Source organism: Pyxicephalus adspersus, chromosome 6 (assembly GCF_032062135.1).
Source record: "Pyxicephalus adspersus chromosome 6, UCB_Pads_2.0, whole genome shotgun sequence".
Lineage (NCBI taxonomy): Eukaryota > Metazoa > Chordata > Amphibia > Anura > Pyxicephalidae > Pyxicephalus > Pyxicephalus adspersus.
The window spans coordinates 36,399,916-36,422,982 of NC_092863.1; the positions used below are offsets into that span (position 1 = coordinate 36,399,916).

Genomic DNA, 23,067 nt, shown 5'->3' on the forward strand with positions numbered 1-23,067 from the left:
AGTATAAAGTAGAATGGGTGCAGATAAAGGTACATAGGGTGCAGTATAAAGTAGAATGGGTGCAGATAAAGGTACATAGGGTGCAGTCTATAGTAGAATGGGTGCAGTATAAAGTAGAATGGGTGCTGTATAAAGGTACATAGGGGGCAGGTCAGGGTCCAGGTAAATGTACATAGGTGCGCTGTACAGGGTGTATGTACTATAGAACATGCATTATCTGCATGGTTTCCCATTTGCCTGGCGGCATCTCCTAGTCAGCACAGTTCTGGACCTAAAAATATCTTTTAAACTGGGAGCCCCAGGTTTAGGAAGTCACATGACCCCGCTCTTGTCCATTCATTGGGTGATCTCGGACACCAAGTCCCTGGGACCGTCTAACAAGATCAGTCGGGATTTCATAACGCAGAGGACTGAGTATTCATGTCCTGTAATGTATATGTCCTCATGTCTTTGCAGGGCTGTTATATAACACAGCCCGGGCCGAGCTTGTATGCCAGTATTACAGACTCTTGTCAGAAGCCGGGACTGTGCGGTATAATGCTTCCACTCGTCATGTAATGCAGTGTAATGAGTGTCTGTGGATTGGTGCAGCCATCGGCCCTGTATAGCCCAGGGGGTTGTCAGTCCTTCCTGTGTAGTGTGAGGAGGCAGTGCTGTACCTGTGTGGGTAGTTGTGTGACGGTCCCTGACTTCCCCGTCCTTCCTGAAGTGTGCCGAGTGTTGGTGCGGAGCGGTCATGGCACCCCAGCACGGCACAGCGCCCCCACAGCCTGACCTCTACAGGGACACCTGGGTCCGGTACCTGGGTAAGTAACACAGCTTACATACCTGTCCTCACCTTACATACATGTCCTCTCACATACGTGTCCTCTCACATTTCTGTACGTCTCTCACCTTACATACATGTCCTCTTACACACCTGTCGTCACCTTACATACATGTCCTCTTACACACCTGTCGTCACCTTACATACGTGTCCCCTCACATGCATGTCCTCCTCTCACCTTACATACGTGTCCTCTCACATGCATGTCCTCTCACCTTACATATGTGTCCTCCTCTCACCTCACATATGTGTCCTCCCCTCACCGTACATACCTTTCCCCCTCTCAACTTACATACGTGTCCTCTCACATACGTGTCCTCCTCTCACCTTACATATGTGTCCTTTTACATGTGTCCCTCTCCCACCTTACATACGTGTCCCTCTCCCACCTTACGTGTCCTCTCACATACGCGTGCTTCTCTCACCGTACATACGTGTCCTCTTACATACGTGTCCTCCCCTCACCGTACGTACCTGTCCTCCTCTCAACTTACATACGTGTCCTCCTCCTCACCTTACATATGTGTCCTTTTACATACGTGTCCCTCTCCCACCTTACATGTCCTCTCACATACGCGTACTCCTCGCACTGTACATACACATGCTCCTCTCACCGTACATACGTGTCCTCTTACATACGTGTCCTCCCCTCAACGTACGTACCTGTCCTCCTCTCAACTTACATACGTGTCCTCCTCTCACCTTACATACTTGTCCTCACCTTACATAAGTGTCCTCTCACATTTGTGTCCCTTTCTCACCTTAGATACGTGTCCTCTCACATGCGTGTCCTCCTCTCAACTTACATACGTGTCCTCTCACCTTACATAAGTGTCCTTTTACATACGTGTCCTCACCTTACATTTGTGTCCTCTCACATACGTGTCCTCCTCTCACCTTACATACGTGTCCTTTTACATACGTGTCCTCACCTTACATACGTGTCCCTCTTCCACCTTACGTGTCCTCTCACATACGCGTGCTCCTTCCACCGTACATACGTGTGCTCCTCTCACCGTACATATGTGTCCTCTTACATACATGTCCTCCCCTCACCGTACGTACCTGTCCTCCTCTCAACTGACATAGTGTCCTCTCACATACGTGTCCTCCTCCCACCCGTGTCCTCCCCTCACCGTACATACCTGTCCTCCTCTCACTTTACATACGTGTCCTCTCACATACGTGTCCTACTCTCACCTTACATATGTGTCCCTCTCCCACCTTACGTGTCCTCTCACATACGTGTCCTACTCTCACCTTACATATGTGTCCCTCTCCCACCTTACGTGTCCTCTCACATACGTGTCCTACTCTCACCGTACATACGTGTCCTCTTACATACGTATCCTCCCCTCACCGTACATACCTGTCCTCTCAACTTACATACGTGTCCTCTCACATACGTGTCCTCCTCTCACCTTACATATGTGTCCTTTTACATACGTGTCCCTCTCCCACCTTACATGTCCTCTCACATACGCGTGCTCCTCTCACCGTACATACGCATGCTCCTCTCACCGTGCATACGTGTCCTTTTACATACGTGTCCTCCCCTCACCGTACGTACCTGTCCTCTCACATTTGTGTCGCTCTCTCACCTTACATACGAGTCCTCTCACATGCATGTCCTCCTCTCACCTTACATACGTGTCCTCTCCTTACATATGTGTTCTCTCACATATGCGTCCCTCTCTCACCTTACATACGTGTCCTCCCCTCACCGTACGTACCTGTCCTCCTCTCAACTTACATACGTGTCCTCCTCTCACCTTACATACATGTCCTTTTACATACCTGTCCTCACCTTACATACGTGTCTTCTCTCACATTTGTCTCCCTCTCTCACCTCCTCTCACATGCATGTCCTCCTCTCACCTTACATACGTGTCCTCTCACATTTTGCGTCGCTCTCTCACCTTACATACGAGTCCTCTCACATGCATGTCCCCCTCTCTCCTTACATATGTGTCCTCTCACATATGCATCCCTCTCTCACCTTACATACGTGTCCTCTCACATATGTGTCCCTCTCTCACCTTACATACGTGTCCTCCCTTCACCTTACATACGTGTCCTCTCACATTTGTGTCCTCTCACACCTTACATACGTGTCATTTTATGACCTACTACTGACTTCCTCACTCATTACCCCATCACACGCATGGCTTCAAGACTTCTCTAGAGCTGCCCCGACTCTCTGGAATGGTTTTCCTCGTCCTATTCAGCTTGCTCCTACTTTCTTCAAATTTAAAGGAGCACTCAAAACCCATTTTGTAAACTTGCTTACCCGTCTTCTTCTGTCTTTTAAAACCCTCACTGCTTCCCACCACTACATATCTCCCCTCCTATTGTATGAGACTTCCTCAACTTCTAGAATGTAAGCTCTTCGGGGCAGGGTCCTCTCCTCCCGTGTCACTGTCTGTACTCGTCTGTCATTTGCATCCCCTATTTAATGTACAGCGCTGCATAATATGTTGGCGCTTTATAAATCCTGTTTATTAATAATAATAATAATAATAATATTAATAATAATACATTTTATGTGGTAAAAATAGATATGTTTTTTTTTATTTATAGCTGGAGTTGTTGTTTAATGTAAACCTCACATGGAAATAACTAGCATTACCAAGAGGTACGGCCTCCATGTAAATTTAAGGTAACTTTGTGAGGACAGTGCTGGAAAAAGAAAACTATATTAGAGGAGAATGGAGACTGCCATTACTAAAGTCCCATTCTGAAGATGCCAGGAGCCTTTCATGACGTCTGAAAATGATCCAAAGTGATTATACAGGGTGCTGACTGCCTTCATCTGCATTCTTGTTTCAGGTCAGCTTTGTTGGAATCGAATGTGTACAAAGTAAACCCATTTACACCCTACTAGGTTATAATGGTTAAAAATTAAAGTGCAACACACACACGCTGAAAAAAGGTCAGGGATTGCGTAGTACAAAATGTTTTACTAGCAACAACCTGAACACACCTTTACCAAACACGCAGAAAAAATGTGCAGGGCATTTATCCACCATTTCTTGCCGATCATCCTTCAAGCTGACTCGAGAGACGGCTGGACCTGTCTGCAGGAAACATAAGACTAGAAAGTTTAAAAGTATTCACATGAGTCATTGTCCTCAGGTTACTGAAGCATGGAATCCAGCGAGTCTATCATTTTTTCTTTTCACTTTCCTGACTAGCTAGGTGGACACCCAGGACCTACCCAGTCACAACACCCATCTTTCCAACATTAGGATGGTGATTATTGGTGGTAGTAAGGGTCCCACATTACCAGAGCATGGTAAATCCAATAGTAACCCTGTTACATACATTGTATCCACATTGTTTGATACTTCAGTGTTGCAGGTGCACCCAGAATGTCTGACTCTTTCCTTCAGTAATTGGTGCTGGTCAGCTCCTGGAATCTACGAGTCTCTACTTTGATACAACCCAAGCAATCACCGTTTAATACCATGGATGTCCATGCCCAGCTTTGTTTGCCCAGTACCAAGCCAGCCCTTTTCAGTGCAATATTCTTCCATTTTGGAACATGTCGGTCCAGTTCTGGGATAACTAGAATCTAATTTGGAGTGTGGTGGACAATGTAAAAGAGGCATCAAATCAGATCTTTGGTGCCATTTCTAAACTCCAACCCCTGTCATTATGGGGTAATCAGTCAGAACCTGGAATACGTTGATTCACCATTTTATCTCGGGTTTATGGATTGAGAAGTCTAGCTCTGGTATTGGAAGTTCATTCTCTCTGCCCTCTGGCAAATCCTTGAAATGGTTTCCAGTGGGAGTGTCTGGTAAGGAGTCTTAAGTTCTCAAAAGAACTTTCCAGCACTGAGCCAGCTTGCCTAATGGTTGTCAGACCAGAATTGAAAAGGACTTTGCCATGGAGAAGCCATACTTGAACCATCAGGCATACTATATCAAGACTAAATTACCATCCTACTACAGTCAATGGGTTTAACAGTATCGATAATGAGATCCTGGTTTTGTAAGACTGAGAAATCTTTGGGTGCCCTAGCACCCAATAGAATTTTTTGATTCATTCCTTTAGCTAGGTCTGGAATAAAGTTTTGCCCTCAAGGCTAGCCAAGACATTGTTTGGCAGCCACCTTGGACTAACTCTGTACATCAAAACTTGCCAGCTGTATGCATGTCTTTCAGAGAGCTCTTTAATTAAAAGTAATTTCCCGTTTTATATCTCTCATCTTTCTTAGAGAATGATGAGGAAAGTAAAAATCATGTTATAACCCCAAAAAATAGCTTTTCAAGAATCCTCCAGGTTGGTTGAGTTCCCAGCTGATTTATTAGCTTTATGTTTTTAGTGTATTGCTATCAGTGTTTATTACTATACCTAAAGGTAGTGGCTTCCTGATGCACTTTTAAATTCACTAGTCTTGTGTTTCCTCCTGTCATGGATGATACTTGGGGTCAGTAGATATCAAGTAACACTTTTTCTGTGTGTATGTATGTGCCAGTTTATAAGAAACAAATGCAGATGCCATAAAAAGCTTATCAACACTTATGTAATAATTTTGAAGATAATATCAGGTTCTTTGTTTTTCAGGCTATGCTAATGAAGTTGGAGAGTCATTTCGAGCCCTGGTGCCTAAATCACTAGTTTGGGCTACCTATGGTGTAGCCACAGCCTATGTTACTGCAGATGCTGCAGATAAAGGAAAGAAAGCAGCAGAGGTATGCACAGTTTTATTGTATTTATATTACATTGACAGTAGTGAATAGTAGTAGTGATATGAGGTAAGAGTTCCCAGTTTTCAGCAACTGTTTTGGCTAATCCATGGTGCTCTGGGAATCAGTTGTCATTTCAAAAAATAAAACCAAAAAAAAGTTTAAATAATTTGTGATTTAAACTAAAACAGTATTTATCCCAAATAATTTTTCCTTAACCTCCTTGCCGTTAAGCCCGACCTTCGTACGGGCTCAAAAAAGTTGCTCTTTTCGTTAAGCCCGAGATTTTCCGTACATTAAAATCCCCACTTACCCAGGTAAGTGGGGATTTTAATGTAGGGAAAATCTCGGTCCCCCTGTGCTCATCCAGCGTCGGGTTCGTGTTCCAGCGTCGTCCTCCGTCAATCGTCGTCCGTCGGTCTCCCTCTCCAGCGTCGGGTGCCTTCTCTTTTACCAGCGGGACCAGGTAAGAAGCCGGCCAGCATATTGTGCTCCGCTGGCCGGCCGGCGGAACACAAGATGCCGGCCGGTTTCTTACCTGCTCCCGCTGATCATCCAGCGTTGTTCTCGTTCCAGCGCCGGGTGATCTCTGAAACAAGAAGCCTCTTGTGGCTTCTTGTGCGTGCGCGATGACGTCGGCGCGTGTGCGGGAAATTCAAATAGAAACTCATTCATTAATTTTGTATTGGATTCAATACAAACTCCTGTATTGAATCCAATACAAAATGATTCAAATAAATACAAAGTTTGTAATTGGTAAATTCAAACTGTCATTTTGTATTGGATTGGATACAAACTCCCTATCCAATCCAATACAAAAAAATTAAAAAAAATAAAATAAAAGTAAATAACTTGGAAATTCAAATTTATATTTTGTATTTGATTGGATACAAACTTGCGTATCCAATCCAATCCAAAATAATATAAAATTAATACAAAGTACATAACTGGTAAATTCAAACGCTCATTTTGTATTGGATTGAATACAAACTCCTGTATCCAATCCAATACAAAAAAATAAATAAAATAAAAGTAAATAACTTGGAAATTCAAATTCTTATTTTGTATTGGATTGGATACAAACTCCCGTATCCAATCAATACAAAATAATTCAAAACAAACCCCAATAAATACAGAATCAAAGTTTTAAAAATTGCCACTTATTCCCTGGATGGCTAGTGTGTAACACTGTGTCTTATCTTACCTTTGCTGATCTTCGCCTAATTTTGACCATTTGCTGCCTGCTTTGACCTCTGCCTGGACTCCAACATCTCTGCCTGCCACCTGCCCTGACCTCTGCCTGGACTCTGACATCTCCGCCTGCTTTGACCTCTGCTTGGACTCTGACATCTCTGCCTGGACCTGGACATCACCGCCTGCCTGACCCCCCCTGCCATGGCTTCAAGCTTTGTTTAAGCTGATTTTTGTGTTTTTCCTTTAATTTTATTAAAAGTAATTTTTTTTTTAAATGATTGTGTGTTTTAAACATTTTTTATATTCATAATATCTACTAGAACCCCTGTTCGGACATATTTCTGTAAGTTACAGGTCTACAATTTAAAAAAAAAATTTCATGAAAAACAGTGGATCACTTTTGGTACAGAAATCTAGACCTCAGTGTAACGCTCAGGAGGTTAAAGGTGTCTGATTACTATTTATAAATACTGGCCACTAAAATAATCTAATCTCATTAAAATACACATCATTGTGCACTGGGTAAAGGATTTTGCCTTTTCTGCAACTGTGAGAGGGCAGTACATTTTTGGCACATTTTATGTAGTGGTAACCAATTGGATTCAGCAATTTGGAAGTTCTGGGACCGTAAAACTGAATTCTAGTCACCGCACTGTTAGTGATGTTAGCACTCCAGAACAGGACAACTCTAACTAATATTGTCATACACATAGCAACACTTTACAGCTTCGTCCTACATAAAAAGATGCAATGGGGATGATTTACTAAAGGAATTTAAAGTGGAACCAAAGATTTTAACTAAAAAATTGCAACCAATATGAATCCTTTATTGCAAAAGAGACAGGCAATGTCCCTTCTTCAATAAAATAACCTTACTTTTCTGACTGCAATTTTTACCAACACTCCCCTTCTTCCATCACCATCTTCACCAAGTCTTCTTCCTAGTTTTGGATCTCCCACCATCCTGATTGGCCAGGCCGGAATGGCGTAACTCCTGCACATGCACATAGCAGTTTTTTACCACCAGGGGATGGTGGGTTACGCAACCTATCCCAGCATCATTTGCTGATGCACATGGTTGGTTGGGTAAAGTCAGCAGAGCTTCATCTCATTTACCAAGCTTATAATATATCCTCTGCAATGGTTTATTTTACTTTGCAATTTTAGTAACCAACCCCAATAAGATACATTTCACCTAAACACACAGAGCACAAGAAAAGTTTTTCTTCTCATAAGACTTTTAGAATAGCAAGTAAACAAATTAAACAATTTTGTTTTATTTTTTGATCTTTTTCTTCAGCTGAACAAAGACAGCCCAGGAAAAACAAAGGACGTCACAGTGGCAGTGATAGATACATTTGTCTGGCAAGCGTTTGCATCTGTAGCCATTCCAGGATTTACCATCAACCGAATATGTGCTGCTTCACTTTATATAATGGGACGTGTCACCCGATGGCCTCTCCCAGCAAGAAAATGGGCTACTACTGCAATAGGTCTTTCTGCTATTCCAGTTATCATAACACCCATAGATAGGTAAGTGTTACCAATTACTGAATAACTACCAGTATTTTTATTGTATCCTCATTACTGGAATGCTGATTTTTTTTTTTTAAATTTAAAAACAATGATTAATTGAAAAAATGTTTTTATCCATTTAAGAAATGCTAATTGACATATGGATGATGCAATGGACAATGGATGATGAATGAAAAAGGTTTCATATTGTTACAGAAAAAGCATCCCAAGAATTTCATTTCATATGCAGAAACCACAACTGATTAATTGCTATAGGCATCTAGAAGTTTTCCCCTGTGTGTATTTTTCCTTTATCAGAGCCTTGAATAATTAGAGTGAAAATAAAGGAATTTTTATCTCCTTACAAAAGCAAAGCTTAAACTTCAAAAGGCATTTTGATCAATTCCCTGGATCAGAATATTACTGTGTTTTCCTTTAAAGCACTATGAATACAATTTATTGGGAGAAAAAATCTCAAATTTAATTACTATCAACCTTGCTTAGGTAGTTTTTAAAACTGATTTTCACTGGGAATATACCTTAACTGATCAGCCTGGAAAGCCCCTGATCTCCACACATACTAACCTGGAACAAGATAAGAAAAATCAGAATGAAATCAGAACTCGTGATCTTCATAGCTGTACATTAATATGATTGAATTAGACTGAAACCCAGACACCCTTGGGCATCAACAAGTGAAACTAGACAAAAGCTAGACAACTAGCATTTTAGAAGAAGCAAGCTTCATATTTACTTCATACATGATATGTTTATTTATTCCAAATCAGTAGTTTAGAAACCTATTGGACCAAAGAATCATCATAACCTCCAGGCAAATATCTTAGTTTGGGAAACTCTGCAAAAAAAGACTACTTTTCATAGATTTTCAATAATTTGATTCAACAAGGATAGTTTGAAATCCACCAGTCATTCGTGTCCACCACCAGCTGCCTCTGTGTCCCACCCTCCCCAGTCCATGGCCATCTCTTGGTCTCTACCTTCATTTAATAGTACAAAGTTGGGAAACCTCAATTACCCATTTATAAGGGGAATACATTTGATAATACACTATCCCTTTAGATAAATTGTGAGCTGCTGCAATATTACACGTGGCCACAAGATGGCGAACGTTTACAACAAATGCCAGCCAGCTCTGGGTCCAAAGGCCTTTTCTTTGGTTGTAACTTCTCTAAATTTACTTTGCTCAAGTCAAGGCAGTCCCAAAGGGATTCCTGCTGACTGCTTAGAATTAAAATTTTAACATGGCATATAACTTTTAAAGCACATGTCTCCAGGCTGTTTTATTTGTGATTCTGGTACTGAAGAAGGGCCACTTTAGGGATTGCATATTCCTCTGCCATTGATTGAACTTTACCGATTTTTACTTTTCATGAACTATGACCTGCCCTGGGTGCCAAGTTTTCTCTTCTTGGACATATGTGGACAGTCTGTTAGTAGCAGAGGGAAGAGCTGTCAGTCATATGGATCATTGCAATGAAATAAAAGAAATCTAATTTAAAAGACAACCCATATGGGTTGCACAGTAAGTGTAGTCACAATATGTTTTTTTCAGAATAGGTTTAAATACCAATTTAAACAGGAAATGTTATTAAATGAGGCCATGTGTCTACGCCTAAGGCTGATATACCCTCTCCAGCAGAAGCGCAATTCTGCTTTACCTTACCTAAATGCTGCAGACACAGTTGCTAGTGAGGACAAGCAACAGTGATGTCTTGCTAAAGGTAAGAACTCTTTGTAGTTCTGTTATTGTTGAAAGTTTACCTCCAAAAATTTGTAATATGACATGGAACCAAGTTAAGATATTGCACAGTTTGATAGACTCTGCAAGTGGTCTTTGCTGTCAGCTGCAATGTATGCAGGCGAATACTGAATCTTGTAATACTTTTATATTTTGAACATGTCATCAAGGCCTGCGGATTAGCACAGCAGATATTGCTCATGTTGCATTTTTTATGGAATCTCTAGGATAGTGAGGCATCTGTGACCCCTTCTCCCTCCCTCACCCCTAAGCTAGCAGATTTCTATTAAGAAAATATTGATAACAAATGGCTTAACTGGTGTTTTTATGTATTTCCAGGTCTGTGGACTTTTTGCTGGATTCCAGTATCAGAAAACTGTATGACAATAACTCAGACAAGCCAGATGCCTCCCGCACGACATGACATATACTACATTGACCAGTACTTTTCTTTTAAATATACCCTACAGCTATTATTTCTGTTTTAATTATTTTGGTCCTGCAGAAAACAGACTGGATTAAAAATAAACACCAGAGGAGATTGTCAAGATGTGTGCTTCTGCTCCAATTATAACTCTTCTATCAGCAATATTTTCTCTCCAAGCCTCCCAGCAGCAAGTGATACTTCAGTACTGCAAGAAGATAATATTAATTAAAGATGAAAAGTATTTTTGGGGAAATACTAAGTGTCAGCAGCAATAAAGGATGTCTAAAAGAAGAAATACTAGAGATGATGTTAGCAGGGTTGTATGAATAGTGCCACGTCACCTTTGTTCCAGCAACATTTTCACAACATAATAGATAGCTGGCTGCTTTACTTGACACACTAACTTGGAGTGTACACAATGTCCAAGCATGCACTGTTTAAAGAATAGTAGCTAGGGAACCAGTGTATTATACAATGCATGTTTCTTCCTGCAGGCTTGCAAGCCTCCCACAACTTTGCATTAGTAGATTGTGGAAATAGAGAGGGGCTTCTGTCCCTTTGATCCAAAGAACAGAGCTGCCATTACAATAAGACCAGAACTTGTTTTTTTGGAAGTTTATCACAAACCTTCACTTCTAGAAAGTTTTCACACAGGTAAAAATTTTTCACTTTGTTTTACCTTATAACACTCTATTTGTCGATGAGCAGAACAGTGGGGTATACAGCTATTGGTCCTGGATAGCTGCACCAAGGGATGTTATTGTGGAAAAAGTACCTAACTTCACCAACTGCTTTTAGAAAAAACCCTGAACACTTTTTGAGGAGTGGCTCTCATAATGGGGCTTGAGAAAATGAAAAGTGATAAAATACCTAAAACCTTAGGGCACAGTCAAGCAAGTCTTTGCTGGATGCAGGACTGCATGTAGCAGTGACAATGCAGCATCATGTTTTTTTAATTATTGCCTAGATTGGCTCTATGTATGGGTCAGCAAGTTAACAGCCAGCTCCAAGAAAACTGCACCCCCCCCCCCCCCCCAAAAAAAAAAAAAAAAAAGAAAACAATCAGAAAATCTGCAATAGAGTAAATAGGAGCACACAAAATTACACAACACTAAAATACAACTAAGAAGGGCTCTATTAAAGCCCATTGTACATTAACACTGAATTATCTCACATTTACCAGCATGTGTATATACAGTCTACCTGAGGCAGATGGGAAGGGATTCTCACCAGACATACTGTAATAAGGCTAACTGACCGAAATATCACACATTTACCATACATCAGAACAGACCTTCGCATCTACAAGCAAAAATCTACACTAACTTAATTAGCAATGTTGATATATTAAGGCTAATAGTGTGTTAGTAATAAATGCCTGTCCTTTATAATGAATTTTCATCTGTATTTGGAAATCATGTAATCAGGGAAACGTAGCCTTATAACCTTTAAAGAATCTGTATAAGCCCATCACACATTTACCACTGACTTCCATAGAAATACAACATTTGCATTTACAGCTAACTCTACACCAACATCATAATTTTCATCAGGCTAACAGGTCCTACTGCTCATGTTCTTCAATATTTAACAATGCTAGAGCAAAACACAAGAATATAAAGAAGAAAAGCTTTACAGTCCCCAAAAAAGGGATCCTGTGTGCAGTTAGTGCACTCAGTTCCATCCTATATTTAAACATCTCACGTTTACCACACATCATCAAAAGTGATATTTGCATCTAAAGGAACATCTATACCAACATAACCACCTGGAAATGTACGCCTTCATCCTCTTTTTATATTTCAGCTAGTGCAATGTCCCCAGTCAGAGAAAGTTCTGCTGTGCAGTTAATGTGGAATCTTTTTAAATCATGTAATATCTAATAATTACCACACGTCAAAACCAGCATTTGCTTCTATGGCCAACTCTACACCGCAAATATTAACTTTGTTTATACTATTAGGCTTTAGGTCCTGCTGTCTGTTCTTCATACCAGAGTACAAGTACTATTCCCCATTTTATAGGAAGATTAAACCTGGCTGTAAAAACTCTAACTGCACCCCAGCAAGCTAGGGAAACCTCTGTGCAGTGAAAAGAAAAATCCACGCATTATCCACAGATTGAAGTCTTACATTTACCATACATAAAACTAATGTTTGCATTTATAGTTAACTTTACCCTGCCAAAATCACCTATGTTCATATAGCCAGGTAACAAGGTTCCTCCAGGTATACTTTCTCCCCCATTTTATATTCATGCTAGTGCAATATCTACAATCCAAAGGAAAACTTCTATGCGGTCACACCAATTATTTCTTGTCAGAATAGTCTTACATCAAAACTGACATTTTTTATGTTCTTATTTACCTGTCTGTCCTCTGTATTATACATACTTCCCCATTTTATATTTGTTCTAGTGAATTATGACAGGACAGCAGTGACAAGTCTGTAATAAGTCTAACTGCCCTGTTTCCAATCAGGGAAACATTTGAGCAGTTAAAGGAGAAGGGGGCTTAGTAAACTTTACAAAACAGTAGACGTTTGATATTTTACTCCTTAGCTACTTATGAGAGCCGCTTCCTTTTTCAAAAGGGTTAGTTACTGTTGGAATGCGCAACATGGGTGGCATGAGGGAATATTTCTTACACTTACCTTCTGGCTTTTTGGCCAAGTGACTGTGGGTAACGTTACTATATCTGTTCTGCCTGCTGTTTAAAGATTTTTTGCAACAACCTGTCTACCTAGGCTCAGGTCTTCCTGTCCACCTAAGCTCAGGTCTTCCCGTCCCCCTAGGCTCAGGTCTTCCCGTCCCCCTAGGCTCAGGTCTTCCCGTCCTCCACCTAGGCTCAGACCTTCCCGTCCCCCTAGGCTCAGGTCTCCCCGTCCCCCTAGGCTCAGGTCTTCCTGTCCACCTAGGCTCAGGTCTTTCCGTCCACCTAGGCTCAGGTCTTCCCGTCCCCCTAGGCTCAGGTCTCCCCGTCCCCCTAGGCTCAGGTCTTCCCGTCCACCTAGGCTCAGGTCTTTCCGTCCACCTAGGCTCAGGTCTTCCTGTCAAAATCTTGGATCTCATTTAGTGCTGATACAGTGAAAGAGGCAGAAACAGAAATTAAGACCTTGCCTGTGATTATCAATATCACGGCCATTGCTGTGGAATTGCAATGAAAAGGAAGTTCTATGGCATTTTTTTCTGCTTCTCTAAACCTGTCCTTGCTATGTGCGAGCAGTGGGCTTACAATGCGAGTGAATTTTTTTTTTACATACAGGCTGAAACAGAACTACTCTGTCATTGCCATTGCTTACTGCCCACACCATCTGCCCTATGGACAAGTCACCTGTCTCTAATTTGGACCTTTGTACCCACCCCGCTTGGTGTCGCTGCACACTAAACACAGGGCTTTGTTGCCATGTTGGATGAAGAATAATGTGTCAGTCCATTTGGGGTTGAAGACACGACAATCGAAGTCAACGTTCCGGAGATTGCTAGCTGCACGTTGCTTCTGCTCTTTAGGCATAGTAATTGGGGTTACCGTGTGGGAACTCGATAATATCGCGGGAACTCACGATAGCGCGACAATTCAATTAGGCCAGATCCAAGAATAAAAAACTAGGGGGGTGTTAGGCTGGACTGGAATACTGGCTAGGCCGCATCAGGCCAGAGTTTGCCTACCTCTGACTTAAAGTATTTACAGTCAATGTGAGTTACCAAATAGCCACGCCCACCAGTCCTGCCAAGCCCCGCCCCTACGCCCAATAATCAAACCCTCTGCATTCTTGAAAGCGGTGGCATCGCATGGGCTACACTGTAAACAAAACAAAAAAAAAACCATCTCTGACAGTCCTCTCACCTGATTGGATGATGCCAAATATAACTTTGTGTTCTCTCAATCTGTTGAATAAAGTTGTGTACATAGTACATCACGTGTCCTTGCTTCCCGTAGGACACAGAAGGATGATCGATGACTCCTATTGGATTGTGTTGACAGCACAAGAATGTTTACCGGGCTGTGCTGGAGCGTGGCTGTCACACTGCAACGTCACACAGATTGACAAGTCAACATTTAGGACTCTAGGCAGCGATTGGCCAGAGTCAGTTACCGCGCTCAGTGATTGGCCGTCTAAGAAGATGGGAAGGAAGATGATTAATGTTGTGTGTTGCGGGATACTGATTTGAGTGACAGAACGCTCTCGGCTGTGATTCGCTCGCTGGGACCGTCAGCCTGTACCCATTGGCTGTACGTGTTGCACATTGAGTGCCAATTGGCTGAGGGGAAGCGAGGGAGGGTGATTAGTGAGGCCCCAGGCAGGAGGTGTCTGCTGCTGCTGTCTGAAGATCAGAGCGGAGAGGTGCGGAGGGGCCGGGGAGAGGTGATGGTTCCGTGGTATTAAAGTGCTGGAGGGCATCAGGGATGGCGCGGAGCCCCAAGGAGGGCAGTGTGTCCCCCTCTGCCAGTCTTCGTGGCACCAGGGAGACCCTCAGCGATCCGGAACTCGAATCTGTTGGCTCGGACTCAGAAATCAATGGCTTCACGGTGGAGAGGAGGACCGACAAGTACGGCTTCCTGCTGAAGAGCGATGTGGACGGTCTGCGGTGAGTGGAGTGACCCCGGCCTGACAGCTGTCACTAATAGGGATGAATGGGCTCAGCCTATATGTGTGATTAGTGTGTCACATGATTGTATCACTTACCTGATGGCAATGTGTGTTACAGTGCCGCTGCTGGGGTGACAGAGCGGCTCCTAGGAGTTCAAGTATGGATGAAAGGAGAGTGCAATGTGGATGAAATGCTTTTATGTGTCCATTGAGATGAAGGAATGTTATTACTGGGGTCACAGTGTGTGCTGCTGAAGTTTGGGGACACAAATGTGGTGACGGTGGGTTTGTCACGGTATTTTGGGGTCAGAGTGGGGGTCACATCAGTGGGCACAGGAAATGTCATTATTTTACAGTAAGGTGTCACTGCTGTCACAGTGTGTGCCCCACAAGTGGGTTATTAAAGCTCACCACAGGTACTGCAATGGAATTGTACAATCCGCTTTAGATTTACCTGGGACTAGATGATTGGACATATACTGACTGGTCTAGGTAGGTCCTTCAATGACATAGTTGTCAGTAAGAGAAGATTGTATGTACAGGTTGTGAGGACACAATGCTGCGGTCTTGGAGTTCCAAGGTCCCCATGGTTGGGTTTAATACAGCCATGTGTCACTGGCATGTTTATCACATGTACGTCTGGGAAGGTTGTCACTACATCCAGGTCATGGTGTGCCTATTTCTTGTCATTGTGTGACTTCATCCACCTGTAAATCATCTTCAGCCTCATCATCTCTGTTCACTAATTGTCAGCTTGATTTCAATCCCTCTGATTTATTTCTTTCCCACTCCTCCACGATAGCTCTACATTGACCAAACTGATCAACATCTCCATCTCCACTGGTGATGTCCTCCTAATTCCGAATAAACCCTCCCTAGACCCCTCTCTGCTTTCTAGCTATCATGCAAACTCCTTTCTTGTCTACAAAACACTAACCAATTATCTAAACTCCCTACATGACCTGATTCAGTCTGACTTCTGATCTCCGCACACCACAGAAACAAATCTGACAAAGGTGACCAATGGTCTCCTCGGGGCCACTAGCGACTTTTCTTCTCCTAAATCTTTCCTCTGCTTCCACTGTTGGTCCCTTTCCTTTTCCCCAGGTTCTGAATTGGTATCAGTGACACTGCAATATCTTGGTTCACTTCTGTTTATCTGACCACCTTACAAATATTTCAGGGCTAACTCTTCTCCCATTCAATACTCCTATCCACCTGCGACTTACAATATCACCTGTATGCAGATGGCACACAGATCTGTCTGTCCACCCCCAGACCCGTCTCCTGCCCTGGATAAGGTTTCATGTTTTCATGGATGTCAGGCCAGTACCTGAGACTTAACCTGGATAAAGGAGAGCTCATCACTTCCCCTCTCACCTTTCTAAATGTTAATAACACAGTAAGCCCATCCAACAGACACATTGTCTTAGTGTCACCATTCATTCCACCTTGTTCTTTACTTATATCTAGAAGATCTCAAGGCCCTGCCATTTTCACCCGCACAACATTTCCAAAATCTGCCCCTACCTGTCCCCTGAGACCACCAAACTCCTTGTACATGCTCTTATCATCTCCCGCCTGGACTACTGTAACATCCTCCTCTCTGGTATTCCACTAACCCGACTCTCTCCTCTACAATCTATTATGAATGCTGCTGCCAGACTCATCCATCCTTCCCTCCGCTCCTCTTCAGCTGCATCTCTTTGTAGTTCTCTTCATTGGCTTCTGTTTCACCTTAGAATCAAATTCAAACTCCTGGCTTTGCCTTCAAATCCCTCCACAGTTATTGTCCCACTTACCTTTCTGCCCTGTTAGAAAAATATATCCCTCTAGCTGCTCTTTGTTCCTCCAGTGACAAAGTAAAAAAAAACTGCCATTCACCCCTTCTGAGTGACTGCTTGGTAACTGCTAGTTACCAGCTAATGCAACCTTACTGCTAATATGACTTCAGCCCAACTTCAGATGTGGCCTCCCAGCGCTATATCTAGATAACACAAAACTTTTGTCTGTCCATGAACTCAGCCCAGTGTTTCCCAAGCTTGCTCAGCTTCCCTCTTCTTTCCGATGCTCACCGAGTGCTGATCCCATTGGGCATGCGTTTTTTACATTATAGGAAAGCTCCTGGTTATATGTTCCCAATGTCGGGCATGCCCAAAAGGAGCAGCCCACAGCTACCTGTAATATGTGACACAAATATCCCAGGAGGCTGCAGATTTACCCTGAAGTCTTTACTACAATGGCAGTAAAGACGGAAGGGGAGGGGTCTTCCCCAAAAATGTAAAATAAATGACTCATCACGGCCCATATTCTATGGGCAAAAAAACTGCCTGTGAAATGTATCCACCTGGAGTGTGATAGCTGTGCGTGTAAAGTCTTCTTGCCATATTCTTCAGCCTAAAAACTCAATGTGATAAAACCTTCATATCTCCTAAATTGTTGGTACACAGGGGTCTCTCATAGCTGCTAATAACCAGAATTTCTTTTAAGAATATCAAAATATGAAAATCACAAGTTTAAAATGCTTGGAAATTGAACATTTGGGTTGTTGTTGTTATATAAGAAAGGGCACTTAGGAGGCCCCTCACCATTCTAGGGAAATTGGAATACAAAGAAGAGAAGCAGACAAGGTAACATAGTATGACAGATTTGTGATAGGTATAAATTTAGGGGCCCCACCCTAATGCTCCTTGCTATGTAAGTGGCACCGGGGTTCACCAATTTTCATTTTTAATTAAGGTCACCTAGGCGCTATTGCTTTTGAAACAGCAACCCCAATGTTATATTTTCACAAGTTTTTACATTTGTGATCCCCACATCTTTACATTTTTATCATCTGGGTGCTGAAATTGTGATTAGCTATGAGGGTCCCTTTTGCAGCCCGAATATTTCAAGTCACTATGACATACGGTTAAGGAGATATAAAGGTTTGTATACAGTGAGTTGTAAGGCTGCAAAATGACATGCAGATACACACACACAGCTATTTTGCTGCCCATGATGTCATTACACACACCCACTCAGGCGGTTATATTGTTCAACAATAGTTATTTTTTCAATAGAAAACTAGAAAATGGGGGAAGGGCAGCCTGTGTCCCGATCTCATCGTAGCTGTGCTGTTCTCAACTCCTGGCTCTTATTTGCAGCTGGAATCCTCTGAACGTATGACATCGGAGAACAGAGCAGCCTCTCCATTGTCCGTTCAGCGGATTAGAGCTGCTGATAAGAGGCGGCCAGAGGGGGCAGGGCAGCTGGGTGGGCTGCCCACCAAACAGGGGCTGGGGGGAACTATACTCTTGATATTTGCCTTACTCTGCTAGCTTCACTTCCCAAGAAATCCATGTCTTTTACCATCCTGCTCCAGTAAATTTATTATATAATAATTTGTAAAAAGTTCTTTAAGTTCTTTTCAAGAAATGCACTCATTTTGAGTAGTCTTCTAACTCCATTTGGTTCTCGGGTATGTTTTTTTTTTTTTTATCTTTTTAATCGTGTATGTAGTGTAATCACTGGTCGAGAGTCCTTTGGTTTACCCAACTGGCTAAAAAATTAAACAGAAATAATTCTGCATTTTAATCGGTGGCATGATTTTGGCCAATAGATTACAAGCCTGCCCACCACGACAAGGTAAATTCTTTTAGGGCAGGACCTACAGTAGACTAAACTAAGCTAACCGACTCGATGCTTGTCATCGTATTTTCTAGTGTTGGATGCATGTTGGTTGTAGGCCTCATCTGGCGACTGGTGTGAGAGTGTGTATACATGTGTGTTGTTTTTATATATGTAGGTGTGTGTGTGTGTGTGTGTTTGTGTGACCTACTCTAGGCTTATTAGTCTGTCTGTGTAGATCTCACTAGCGTACATATCTACCAGCTGGTGTATGTCTAGACGTCTGTCTAAGTGTAAATTAGTGCATGTCTGTCAAGTGTGGTTACCAGTTCATGAGTGTCTCTATTGTTTGTAGAGGTAAAAAAAATGTAGGGACAGATTTGTTATGGTTGCTGCCACTTCCTACCAGGTGATGGGTTAATTAAGAGTGACTTCTGACCAGTGATCTTAAGTAGGAAGTGAGCAGTTATGCTGCTTATGTCTGGTGTCTCCCCTTAACCTGTAAGCCAGGGGTCGGCAAACATTTGGACTACTAGGTCATTTTAGGAGGTCAAGAAGGCACACTAGGCCAGAAGAAACAAGGTGTCCAAGGAAAGGTTTTTCTCCAACCGTGACTGCAAGCGAGCAGCCTCAGTCTTCCACTCATTCGCGGTGTAGTCTCTGTACGTGTGCGCATGCTTGGCATTGAAATGCTCCTTGAGATTCTACTGCTTGAAAGTGCTGTTGGTGTCGTTGCACACAAAACACAGGGCTTTTTTGCCATGTTGGACGAAGAATAATTTATCAGTCCATTCAGGTTTGAAGACATGGCGTTTTGAGGTCAACCTTCCGGAGACTGGTAGCTGCGTGTTTCTTCTGCTCTTTAGGCATTGTAATTGGGGTTACTGTGCGGGAACTCGCAATAATGCGACAGTTCAATTAGGCCGGATCCAACAATGAATAACTAGGGGGGTTAGGCCAGACTGGAATACTGACTAGGCCGTATCCGACCTAAAGGCCAGAATTCACCTACCTCTGCTGTTCTCAGACACTTTTATAGGCTTGGGAGCTTTGTGGATAAGAAAATTGGCGCATGTGTGCCTCTCTCCTAACCATAAATAGTCTCCTAGAATATAGCTTGATAAAGGTAGGGGGCAAAAAGTGAGCAGCCCTCTTCCCTTTTGCAAAAGCACACAAACTAATATTTACCTTTGCAAGCTCCAGCGTTGTCAAAGAATAGATCACAGGCAGACTGATCCATTGCTTGTCCCCAGTGCAAAATAAATTCTTAACCAAAAATCCTTTGCACATTTCCTAAAAAAAGTTCAATTGGCCCTAGAAATAAGGTGACCACACTTCTTTTTAACTAATAAAATATTAGTTACCTTTGTAACAGTGTAATTCAGCGTAGTCCAAATTACATTCTGCAAAGATCAGTCCAGGTTGTCCCCAGTTATAAATACTTACCCAATCCCCCCCCACCTGTCTACATAGATCCTACTCATATGGACAGGATCAGATGAACAGGATCTGGTCAAAGAATATATGACAATGCTCTCCATCTTCATTCCTGGCAACGGTAAACATTGGCCGTCGTGTTATGATCTCTGCAGGAAGCTAGACGTCTTGGACTCTTGTCCAAGGTCAGCAGGACAAAGCCCAACATAGTTTACATATGCTCAGGCAATATAGCCGTATATTCCCACATCCTAACCTCAGTGGTGTGGGGTTTGTGGGTGAAGAGCTAATTGGAATTTGGAAGCCTCTTTAAGAACGGGAACACCAGATGTTTAGCCCCTTACACAATTCAACAAAGGGTTAAATCATCCTTACAAATAAGGAGGCAACACTAATTTTATCTGATAAAATATTTTCCTTTCCAAGCTTGTGTGCCCCCTCCTAGCCATAAAAAAGCTGTGTGCACTTGCATTAGTAAAAAAGGGGCAAAAGGTGTGTAGCCAACTTCAACTTGGCAAAATCTGACACCGTCCTGTGCGCAACCCAAGGCCTTATCCTCACATCCTGACCTCAGTGTTGTGAAGTCTGTGGGCGAATAGCTAAAAAAAAATACATAAAAATAATGTCTCTATTACTATTAAAAGTAGTAACCAATGTATTTAAAGAATTTTAAGAAATAAGGGGTCACAAGTTTAAAACTTGTCAAAATTGAGCATTGGGGTTGCTGTTTCAAAAGAGTATGTCTAAGAGCCCAAAATTGAAAATGCAAATTGTGGACCCCCAGGACTACCTACATAGTAAGAAGCATTGGGCTGGGTCCCCTAAATTTTTACCTATCTTTCACAGAACTATAATTGTCATATGCTACCCTGTCTGTTTCTCTACCCTAAACGCTGGTTTCTCTAGAACAGAGAGGTGCAGGGAAACAAACATAAAGATGCGAATGGGGGTCTCTTGTGGCTAACACCCCCAAACCTTCATCACCATAGCATTATTACAACATAAAAAACTTCTGTCCATCAAACGCACCTCCCTGTTACACATGACTGTACCCTTCCAGTACCTATGTTCTAATTATGCCATAGTGATGAAATTGTGGGGCATAGTTGCCACAGATGTTGCCCACACATTTTTGTGGTTTCTTAAACCCCTCCTTTCCAGGCAAATTGAAGTTCAAGTGTTAGAAATGCACAGTAATGTGTAACAGGTGCAGCGCATTTTGATTGGCAGAGTGTTCTAATAATGCTAAGGTAATAAAATTATAAGGGGAGGTTGGCAAAGGTGTCCTCCACTTGCACCCATATTTCCGGTTTCATACACCCTGCCGCTCTGGGAAAAAATTGGGGTTCAAAGAAGAGAAGCAAACAGGGTAGCGTAGTTTGACAGTTATAGATTTGTGACAGGTAGGTATACATTTAGGGCCCTACCCCAGTGCTCCTTGCTATGTAGGTGGCCCTATTTGCATTTTTTAATTAAGGTCACCTAGGCGCATTTGCTTTTGAAACGGGAACCCCAATGTTATATTTTCACAAGTTTTTAATTTTGCGACCCCCAAATCTTGAAATTCCTTAAATCTAGGGGGCTGCTATTTTGGTTACTAGTGGCTATGAGAATCCCCTCTGTACCCTGTAATTACAACATACGGTTTAGGAGATATGAAGGTTGGTACACCTAGTGATTTCTATCAGTGTTGCTCCTGCTGATGTCATTGTACACGTCTACTCGGGCAGATACATTTTGGAAGCAGCTTTTTTTAATAAAAATCCCAACTCATACTATTACATATAGTTTGGGCTGCCTGTGTGCCACTCCCATCAAGGTTGAGATGTGTGCTGAGTTCCCTGACAGCGGAGCACAGAGCAGCCTCACTGAGATCCGTGCAGAGGATGAGAGGTGGGCGGGGGAGGCACTGCAGCCCGGTGGAGCAACCGGCTAAAACCTTCTGGGGAGGACTACGAACACTCCTATTCATTTACTATATTTTCTTCAAAATGGTTATCCTGCTAGCTTAATTTTTCGATCAATGATTCTAATTTATTAAGGGCATATTTTTTGCTGGTTGCCATGGCCTGAACAAATGCTATGGAGGGGGTGCCCTATTGTTGAATGCCATGGTTGGAACCAATGTTATGCTGGCGATGCCATGGTCTGAACCCATGTATGAAGGGTATGTCTTTCTGGTTGCCATGGTCTGAACAAATGCTATTGAGGGGGGGCCCTATTCTTGGATGCCATGGTCGGAACCGATGTTATGCTGGGGATGCCATGTACTGAACAGATGTTATGGAGGGGATGTCTTTCTGGTTGCCATATTCTGAACAAGTGCTATGGAGGGGATGCCCTATTGTTGGATGCCATGGTCTGAACAGATGTTATGCAAGGGATGCCATGTACCAAGCAGGTTTTATGGAGGGGATACCTCCATCTGGATGCCATGGTCTGAGCAGATGTTTTGGAGGGGATATCATGGTCTGAGCAGATGTTATGGCGGGGGGGTTGCCCTTTGCTGGATGCCATGGTCTGAGCTGATGGTATGGAGGGGATGTCTCATGCTGAATGCATTGACTTTATTTTTTTCCAAAGGCAGAATATATTACTTTATTACTTTATAATTCTGGTCATCATATATTTTTGTGTCACTGCTGAGGCTGTGGAAACATCACTTAATATTTGATGATAGAAGCTCATGCCAACCGCTCTGAAAAAAAATCTGAACTGCCATTTTCACCATCTTCTAAAATTCTACCTCCCTGGTTGTTCTCATCTAGAAGCTCCAACCATTTTATTAGCCCACCTTTTATACAAGGATACAGAGGACATGTTCAGACTTTCTTGTGTGAATGCTATTCTAGGTCACAGCCAGGGAAAGCCATGTAAGTAGCATTTTCAGAAGGAGGCCATAAATAGTGGCCTTCGTTTTGTGGCCTTAAATCGTTTTCTTGTATTTTACAGAGGAAATATAAAATTGATAGAACTAGTACAACAGTAAAATGATTCTAAATGCTGAATATTGCCAG

The 23,067-nt window shown here is 42.5% G+C and overlaps 2 protein-coding genes and 1 long non-coding RNA gene across 3 annotated transcripts in view; 2 read left to right on the top strand and 1 right to left on the bottom strand.

The window, feature by feature from the left end:
- LOC140333547 (uncharacterized) overlaps nucleotides 1-14,541 on the bottom strand; it is a 17,642-nt gene extending 3,101 nt beyond the window's left edge. Inside the window, exon 1 of the long non-coding RNA XR_011921387.1 lies at nucleotides 14,260-14,541. This is a non-coding gene — a long non-coding RNA (uncharacterized lncRNA). The remainder of the gene's footprint in view (nucleotides 1-14,259) is intronic.
- MTFP1 (mitochondrial fission process 1) lies at nucleotides 458-10,536 on the top strand. The gene is made up of 4 exons (XM_072415270.1): nucleotides 458-806; nucleotides 5,399-5,526; nucleotides 8,015-8,247; nucleotides 10,328-10,536. The coding sequence occupies exons 1-4, from the start codon at nucleotides 737-739 to the stop codon at nucleotides 10,410-10,412; spliced, it is 516 nt and encodes a 171-aa protein (XP_072271371.1). The 5' UTR covers nucleotides 458-736; the 3' UTR covers nucleotides 10,413-10,536.
- A 163-nt stretch (nucleotides 14,542-14,704) lies between the features above and the next one.
- TBC1D10A (TBC1 domain family member 10A) overlaps nucleotides 14,705-23,067 on the top strand; it is a 39,255-nt gene continuing 30,892 nt past the window's right edge. The window contains exon 1 of the mRNA XM_072415268.1: nucleotides 14,705-15,002. Coding sequence (XP_072271369.1) covers nucleotides 14,821-15,002 — 182 coding nt within the window. The 5' untranslated portion in view covers nucleotides 14,705-14,820. The remainder of the gene's footprint in view (nucleotides 15,003-23,067) is intronic.